This window comes from Mandrillus leucophaeus, unplaced genomic scaffold, assembly GCF_000951045.1.
Source record: "Mandrillus leucophaeus isolate KB7577 unplaced genomic scaffold, Mleu.le_1.0 Scaffold680, whole genome shotgun sequence".
Lineage (NCBI taxonomy): Eukaryota > Metazoa > Chordata > Mammalia > Primates > Cercopithecidae > Mandrillus > Mandrillus leucophaeus.
Window position 1 is genome coordinate 529,839 of NW_012107364.1, and position 9,499 is coordinate 539,337.

General features: G+C 43.8%; 1 protein-coding gene across 1 annotated transcript in view; it reads left to right on the plus strand.

Moving 5' to 3' along the window:
• The first annotated feature begins 201 nt into the window (after nt 1-201).
• LOC105555336 (uncharacterized protein FLJ43738) overlaps nt 202-9,499 on the plus strand; it is a 63,662-nt gene continuing 54,364 nt past the window's right edge. The window contains exon 1 of the mRNA XM_012002223.1: nt 202-330. Coding sequence (XP_011857613.1) covers nt 232-330 — 99 coding nt within the window. The 5' untranslated portion in view covers nt 202-231. The remainder of the gene's footprint in view (nt 331-9,499) is intronic.

The window sequence follows — 9,499 nt, forward strand, 5'->3', positions numbered from 1 at the left end:
GATTCTTTCTTTTTTTTTTTTAATTAAAGTTTTCCCTTTTGGGTTGTGATTTTATCATTGGCTCATCTCAGGTTGCTTGATCCTTCTGTGCTTGTCTTGGGGCTGTCATGAGGAAAGGTCTAATGCTGGGTGTATTTCCCCCCAGGATGGCAAACTGTCATGAGTCGTGGCAGTGAGAAGTCTGCCAACATTTTAGATTGCCTTTTGACTTTAAAAACAGAAGTTCCAATCATGACCGAGGAGCAAAAGCAGGATTTAAATCCCCTGACCATAAAGATCAAGTGTGCTTCCTGCCTTCCGTCACAGCCTGTGCCCATTCAGGAACTAGAGGTAAGAATGAGCCGGACACATGGAGTTTAGAGCTCCTCCCCTTCTACCCACCTGCCCGTCATATGCCATCACTAGTCCTCCCGATGGCACCAAATGAGAAACGTGGTTATCACCTGCATTCTACCATTTAGGATCCCACAGTGATATACAAAAGAGATGGGGTTCCTGGGATTAGGTGTGACCAATCCTGAGGTCTCCTACTATGCCGCAGGTGCTCTTGAAATGCAGGTCATGAGCCTCCCTTCAGGAGCCCCCAGGCTGCCCCGTGGCAGTTACCAGCAGGATGCTCGCTCATTGTTAACCAACCAGGTTCAGTACTGCTGTTTATTCTGTGAGTTCCTTGTTCCCTCTCCCGGTTGGATCCCTGTCTCCTGAATTCTCTCCCTTTATTTGCTGTCTGGTTTTGCTGGAGTGCATCCTCTAGTAGCTTCTCAAGAAAAGGTCAATGGGAGATTTATTTTTGAGATCTCACATGTCTGCAGATATATTTTTTCTACCTTTTTTTATCCTTACACATGACTGGTAGTTTGGTTGTGTATAGAATTCTAGGCTAAAAATCATTTGCCTTCAGAGTTTTGAAGGCATTGTTCTATCATCTTTTATTTTCATACAAGTTGAACCTTTGTATGCGACCTGTTTTTTGTTTCTCCAAGTGCTTATAAAATCTTTTTTGTCTCCTTTTTTATTTTATTTATTTATCTGAGGCAGAATTTCGCTCTTGTTGCCCAGGCTGGAGTGCAAGGGCGCAATCTCGGCTCACTGCAACCTCCGCCTCCCGGGTTCAAGCAATTCTTCTGCCTCAACCTCCGGAGTAGCTGGGATTACAGGCATGTGCCACCACACCCGGCTAATTTTGTATTTTTAGTAGAGACAGGGTTTCTCCATATTGGTCAATCTGGTCTCAAACTCCCGACCTCAGGTGATCCACCCACCTTGGCCTCCCGAAGTGTTGGGATTACAGGCGTCAGCCACTGCGCCCAGCCTTGTCTCCTTTAAAAAAATTTTTTTTTGAGACAGGGTCTCACTCAACTGCCCTGTCTGGGGTGCAGTGGTACAATCATAGCTTACTGCAGCCTCAACCTCCTGAGCTCAGGTGATCCTCCTGCCTCAGCCTCCCTAGTAGCTGAGACTGCAGGTGCACACCACCACACCCAGCTAATTTTTGTATTTTTTGTAGAGACAGTGTTTTACCATGTTGCCCAGGCTGGTCCTGAACTCCTGGGATCAAGTGATCCTCCTGCCTTAGCCTCCCAAAGGGCTAGGATTACAGGTGTAAGCCACAGTGCCAGCCCTTTTTGTCTTCTGAAACTGCTTAATTGTGTGTCTTAGTGTGAGTATGTCCATATACATATGTCATACTTTTACTTTAAAATATAGATTCACAGAAAGTTGCAAAGACAGTACAGAGAGGTCCCATGTATCCTTTACCCAATTTCCTCAGTAATTAAGTGTTTCATAACTATAGCACAATATCAAAATCAGCACATTGACATTGGTCTAATGTGTATATAGGTCTGTGACATTTTATTGTACATGTATGTAACTGTCACAGCACTTGAAATAATCTATTGTCACAAAGATCTCCTTCACGCTACCCTTTTATAGTCACAACAACCCCCTAATACCCACCATCCCTAACCACTAATTTGCTCTCTATCTCTATACTTTTGTCAATTTGAAAATGTTATTGTTAAGGATTGAATTGTGTCCCCCCCAAAAAATTGTATGTTGAACTCCTGACACCCAGTATCTCAGAATGTGGTCTTATTTGGAAAGAGGGTCTTTGCAGAGGTAATCAAGTTGAAATGAGGTCATTAGGGTATCCTTATGAAAAGGGGGAAATTGGACCCAGAGACAGACACACATAGAGGGAAGACTATGCAAAGTGACACACGGAGAACGCCACGTGGAAAGTGGATGCTGCCACATGCCAGGGGACATCTGGGGCCACCAGAAGCTGGAAGAGGCAAGGAAGGACCTTCTCGAGCACCTTCCGAGGAAACGTGGCCCTGCCAACAGCTTAATTTCTGACTTCTAGCCCTCAGAACAGGGAGACAATAAATTTCTGTCATTCTAAGCCCCTCCAGTTTATGGTGCTTCATAGGAAACTGGCGTGGTTATATAAATGAAAACATCCAGCATGTGACCTTTTGAGACTGGCCTTCTCCCCCACTCCAGCGTAATGCCCTTGCATGTAGTTTGGTCATGTTTATTTACTCTGCCTTTTAATTGACATATTTAGACCATTATATTTAGAGTAAATGTTGATATATTAGAGCTTAAGTCTACCATTTTAATTTTTGTTTTCTCTCTGTTCCTTCTGTTTTTTTGTTTCTCATGGTTTTTATTCCTGCTTTCTTGTGGGTTACTTGACCAATTTTTAGAATTCCATTTTGATTTATCTATAGTATTTTTGAATTTACATCTCTTGGTATAGATTTTTAGTGGCACTCTGGGTATTGTATTATGCATACATAACTTTTCACAATCTATTGGTATCAATATTTTACCAGTTTGAGTGAAATATAGAAACTTTACCTCCCTTCAAACCCCTTTAGTTTTCCTAAATATTTCCTCTACATAGATTGATAACCACATGAGATGATGTTATACTTTTTGCTTCAACTGTCAAACATAAACCTAGAAAACTCAAGGGTTGAAGGAAAGTATGTATGTTTACCCATGGTTCTACTTATTTCATTATCCTTTCTTCCTTTCTAATGTTGCAAGACTTCTTCTTTTGTCATTTCCCTTCCGTTTCAAGAACTTCCTTTAGCCTTTCTTGTAGGATAAATCTGCTGAAAACAAATTCTTTTAGTTGTTCTTTGTCTCAGGGTGTTTTTATTTTTCCTTCTTTCTGGAAGTATAGTTTCACTAGATATAGAATTGGTATAGAATGGGTTTTTTTTTTTTTTTTTTTTTTTTTTGAGACAGAGTCTGGCTCTGTCATCCAGGCTGGAGTGCAGTGGCGTGATCTTGGCCCACTGCAACCTCTGCCTCCCTGGTTCAAGTGATTCTCCTGCCTCAGCCTCCTGAGTAGCTGGGATTATAGGCACACACTACCATGCCTGGCTAATTTTTGTATTTTTAGTAGAGATGGGATTTCACCATGTTAGCCAGGCTAGTCTTAAACTCCTGACCTCAAGTGATCCATGCACCTCAGCCTCCCAAAGTGCTGGGGTTACAGGTGTGAGCCACTGCACCTGGCCGGATTTTTTTTTTTTTAACACTTGAAAAATGTTATACCACTTTCTTCTTACCACTACAGTTTCTGATGGGAAATCTGCTGTCATTCAAATTGCTTTTTTTCCCTATAGGTAAGATGGCATTTGTCTCTTGCAGCTTTCAAGATTTTCTTTCTTTGCCATTAATTTACAGAAGTTTGACTATGACATGTCTTGGTGTGGATTTCTTTGTGTTTCTCCTATTTGGGGTTCTCTCAGCTCTTTGAATCTATAGGCTTATGTATTTTGCCAATTTTGAGAAAATTTTAGTCATTATTTATTGGAATACTTTTCAGCACCACCTTTTGTCTCTTCTCCTCCTGAAACTCCAATGACATGAATATTCTTTTGTTTTAGTCCCACAGGATCCTGAAGTTCTGATTTTGATGTTTGTGTCTTTTTTCCACTGTGTTGTTCAGATTGGGTAATTTCTTTTTTTCTTTTTGTCTTGAGACGGAGCCTTCATCTGTCGCCCAGGCTGGAGTGCAGTGGCACGATCTCGGCTCACTGCAAGCTCTGCCTCCCGGGTTCACGCCATTCTCCTGCCTCAGCCTCCAGAGTAGCTGGGACTACAGGCACCCGCCACCATGCCTGGCTAATTTTTTTGTATTTTCAGTAGAGATGGGGTTTCACCGTGTTAGCCAGGATGGTCTCGATCTCCTGACCTTGTGATCCTCTTGCCTTGGCCTCCCAAAGTGCTGGGATTATAGGCGTAAACCACTGTGCCCGGCCCAGATTGGGTAATTTCTATTGTTTTATCTTCAGGTTTACAGATTCTTTCCTCTGTACATTCCATTCTGCTATTGAATCCATCGAGTTTTTTATTGCAGTTGTATTTTTCAGTTCTAAGATTTCCATTTTTTTGTTTGTTTGTTTGTTTTTGAGATGGAGTCTCACTCTATCGCCCAGTGCAATGGTGCCATCTTGGCCCACTGCAACCTCCGCCTCCCGGGTTCAAGCAGTTCTCTGTCTCAGCCTCCCAAGTAGCTGGGATTACAGGCACCCGTCAACATGCCTGGCTAATTTTTGTATTTTTAGTAGATAATGGGGTTTCACTATCTTGGCCAGGCTGGTCTTGAACTCCTGACCTCGTGATCCACCCACCTTGGCCTCCCAAAGTGCTGGGTTTACAGGTGTGAGCCACGGCACCCGGCCTGTTTACTTTCTTTTTAAGAGATGGGATCTTGTCTTGCTCTGTCACCCAGGCTGGAGTACAATGGCACTGTCATGGTTCACTGCAGAGTTGAACTCCTGAGCTCAAGTGACCCTGCCACCTCAGCCTCCTGAGCAGCTGGGACTAAAGGCATGCACCACCACACCTTGGTTATTCTTTATATCTCCTGTTTCTTTGCTGAGAAACTATTTTTTTCATTTGTTTCAAGCATGTTCATTACTGCTTCAAATTCCTTGTCAGATAATTCCAAGATCTGTGTCATCTCAGTGTTGGTGTCTGTTCATTGGTTTTTCCCATTCAAGTTGATTTTTCTGGTATGACAAGTGATTTTTTAAAAATTGTATCTTGGATATATTGAGTATGACATCATGAGACTGGATCTTATTCAAATCTTATGTTTAAGCTGGGCACTGGAGAATCACTTGAGCCCAGGAGTTTAAGACCAGCCTGGGCAACACACTGTGACCCCTTCTTAATTTTTTTTTTTTAATTAGCTGGATGTGGTGGCAGACACCTGTAGCCCAGCTATTCAGGAGGCTGGGCTGAGAGGATGGCTTGAGCCTGGGAGGCTGAGGCTGCAGTGAGCTATGATTGCACCACTGCACTCCAGCCTGGATGACAGAGACCCTGTCTTTCAAAAAAAAAAAAAAAGAAGAAGAAGAAGAAAAGAAAGAAAGAACAAAAATGTATATGTAGCAGGCCTTCTCCAACACCAAACTGCATGTGTAGCAGGCCTGTGGAAGGGAAGATGAGAGAGATACCATCTCAATACTGCCAGGTGAGACTCCAGGTTCCCCACTTGGTCACTGTACCCTGTGGGTAGGGATATCTTGTTACTGCTCTTGTGGACTTCACTGGCCCATGATGGGAGGCTTCATTTCTGTTGAGTGTTGGGGAAAGTCCTGGCTCCCCACCAGGTCTTTTCTGACACCACCCCAGTGAGGCAAGGAGCACCGAGTTAAAATCAGTGAAGGTAGAAGTCCAGGCTTCCCATGCAGCCTTTGTTTCTGGGGTGAGGCATGATTTTTTCCATGGTGTGTGTCTGGAGTAGGGAAGTTATTTGCCTAAAAGTTTCCTGTTCTGCTGGGTTGTTCCTTTCTTGGTCTTTGATCTGGAGAGAGCAGACTTTTCTTGGGGATTTTTCTGCCTACTCTCACTGGTATTTCTGGATACTGCCTTCTCCAGCACCCAGTCCAGAATATATGAGGCATATGGAAGACCCAGGGTCCCATGTTCCCTAAACACCTTTTCTGTACTTTTCAAAGTCTTTGTATGGTTTTTGATATACAACCTGCAGAGTTGTAAAGCTGTACTCAGTAGAACTAGAAGTGTGTCTATTCCATCTTGATCCAGAACAGGAACTCTGTAAGTGTATTTTTACCCATGAAGCTGGGGATTCAGTGGGCCATTTCAACCTAGAAGCCCACGTCCTTAAGCACTGGGAAATTGTCTTAAATTATTTCATCGATTATTTCTTCATTTTTTTCCCCTCTCTTTTTGGGACTCTGTTATCTAGATGCTGACTCTCCTGGGCTTTCCTTTTCTTCTTTTTTTTTTTCTTAAGACGGAGTCTTGCTGTGTCGCCCAGGCTGGAGTGCAGTGGCGCGATCTCAGCTCACTGCAACCTCCGCCTCCCAGGTTCAAGCAATTCTCCTGCCTCAGCTTCCCGAGCAGCTGGGATTACAGGTGCCTGGCACCACACCCAGCTATCTTCTACTTGTTTTTATTGTTCTTTCTCTCCTAATTGATCCTTTTTCTAGGAAATGTTCAGAAAAGAGTGAACAGAGTGGGCCTGAGAATACCATCCTTAAAAAGTCCTGTTTGCAGAGTTGACCCAGGTTGGCATATGGGAACTTGCATTTTGAGAGGGTTCCCCGCACTCCCTGTCAAGAATGGCTCACTGTGCCTAAATGGCTTTTGCAAACAGTATTGTTTGTGCTGAACACCTGTTTTCCCTTTGGGAGGCTGAGATTTTTTTTTTCTTCTATTTATTTATTATACTTTAAGTTCTAGGGTACATGTGCACAACGTGCAGGTTTGTTACATATGTATACATGTGCCATGTTGGTGTGCTGCACCCATTAACTTGTCATTTACATTTGGTGTATCTCCTAATGCTATCCCTCCCCCCTCCCCCCACCCCACGACAGGCCCCGGTGTGTGATGTTCCCTTTCCTGTGTCCAAGTGTTCTCATTGTTCAGTTCCCACCTATGAGTGAGAAAATGAGGTGTTTGGTTTTCTGTCCTTGCGATAGTTTGCAGGATACAAAATCAATATGCAAAAATCACAAGCATTCCTATACACCAATAACAGACAGAGAGCCAAATCATGAGTGAACTCCTATTCACAATTGCTTCAAAGAGAATAAAATACCTAGGAATCCAACTTACAAGGGATGTGAAGGACCTCTTCAAGGAGAACGACATACCACTGCTCAACAAAATAAGAGGACACAAACAAATGGGAGGCTGAGATTTTCATACACGCTAGGCAGGGGGTGCTGTGTGACCAGGCCTTAGCAAAAGCCCTAGACACTGAGTCCCTCGTGGGCTTCCCCAGTGGACAGCGTTTCACACGTTGTTGCACTGCATCGTGGAGGAGTTGAGCCGAGTGCCCTGTGTGTATCCCGTGGGAGAGGGCTTCGGCAACTTGTGCCTGCCCCCTTTGTCGATTGCTTTGTCTCTTTTGCTGTAATAAATCACAAACACAAGTGCGCTGCGCCCATGCTGAGTTCTATGAGTTCTAGCGAATCACTGAACTTGAGGGTCTCGGGGGCCCGGGTCACAGCACTTCTAGCCTGCTTCATGGGCACTGTCATCGCATGTGTAGTCCAATTCCTTTACGTTGATCTTCATGTTTGTTTCACTCCACCTTCCATGTCACATGTTTTCCTTCACTGTCTGTTAATCCGCTGGCCCACTGCTCATGGCTGAGAGAGCACAGACCTAAAAGGTGAGCTTTGGGTACACGGTGGCCTTCTCAGCTTTGAGCTTCACCATCGGGTGATCTGAGTGGGGCGTTGGTGGGAACCCCTGGGTCAGTATCTACAGGGCTTTCCTAGTTCCCTGCCTGGGGGATCAAGGTCTAGCCTGCTGCATTCTGAATGCCCACAGACAGAAAGGAGCTGGGAATTTGCACTAAGCAGTGAGCATTTCATCACCTAATCTCCCTGTTTAGGAATGGCTCAGATGCCCTCAGCTATCCCCTATTCCAGAGACCCTCTGTTATTTTATTATTTTAAAACAATTTTTTCTGCAGTAAAATTGATGTTTATCTTTTGGTGTACAGGTCTATAAATTTAAAATTATGTATAGATCAGGCCAGGTGTGGTGACTCACACCTGTAATCCCAGCATTTTGGGAGGCTGAGGAGGGTGGATCATTTCAGGTCAGGAGTTTGAGACCAGCCTGACCAACATGACGGAAACCATGTCTCTACTAAAAATACAAAAATTAGCTGGGCGTGGTGGCGCGTGCCTGTGATCTCAGCTCCTCAGGAGGCTGAAGCAGGAGAATTGCTTGAGCCTGGGAGGCAGAGGTTGCAGTGAGCCAAGATCATGCCATTGCACTCCAGCCTGAGTGATGAGAGAGAAACTCTGTCTCAGAAAAATAAAAATAAAATCATGTATAGATCAATATTATCACCACCACAGTTAGGATACAGTTCTGTCACCCCAGACCCCTCCTTTGTAGTCGCCCTTCATAATCACTTTTGCTCCATACGCATAGCCTCTGACAGCCACTGATGTGTTCTTTATGACTATAGTTTTAACTCTGGAAGAACGTCATGTAAATGGGGCTGTGTGTTTTGCAGCATCATGCAGCTGTAACCTTTGATTCAGCAGGTAACAATGTGCATGGCCTCTCCACTCACAGTAATGCCTTTCAGATTTAGCCAAGTGGTTGCGTCTATCGGTAGGTCTTTCCTTTTCATTGCTGAGTAGTATTCCATCACAAGGGTGTACCACCGTTTGTGCACGAATCAAAGGACATTTAGGTTGCTTCTAGTTTTTGGTAATAGAGCTGCTTAAAAATAGTGTACACATGTTTTTATAGGAACATAAGTTTTCAGTTATTTAGGGTAAATGCCAACAAATGAAATTGCTCAGCTATATGTTAAGTATATGCCTGACTATAAAAAGCTGCCCACTGTTTTCCAGTGTGGCTAGATCACTCCGCATTCTCACCAGCAGTGAACAAGAGTTCTAGTTGTTCCCTACCCTCTCTAGAGTGTGGTATTGTCAGTATTTTAATTTTAGCCATTCTAAGAAGTTTGTATTGTTATCACATCATGGTTTTAATTTGTAGTTCCCTGATGGATAATGATGTTGAGCATCTTTTGATGTGTTTATTTGCCATTTTACATCCCATTTGGTGAAATTTCTGCTCGAGTTTTTGCTCATTTTTCAATTGGGTTGTTTACTGTCTTACTGCTGAGTTCTGGGAGTTTTAAAAAATATATATTCTAGGCTGGGCGCGGTGGCTCACGCCTCTAATCCCAGCACTTTGGGAGGCTGAGGCAGGCAGATCTCTTGAGGTCAGGAGTTCAAGACCAGCCTGGCCAACATGGTGAAACCACATCTCTACTAAAAACACAAAAATTAGCCAGGCATGGTGGCACACGCCTGTAATCCCAGCTACTCAGGAGGCTGAGGCAGGAGAATTGCTTGGACCAGGGAGGTGGGGTTGCAGTGAGCTGAGATTGAGCCACTGCACTCTAGCCTAGGCAATGGAGTGATATCCTGTCTCAGGTAAAAAAAAAAAAAAAAAA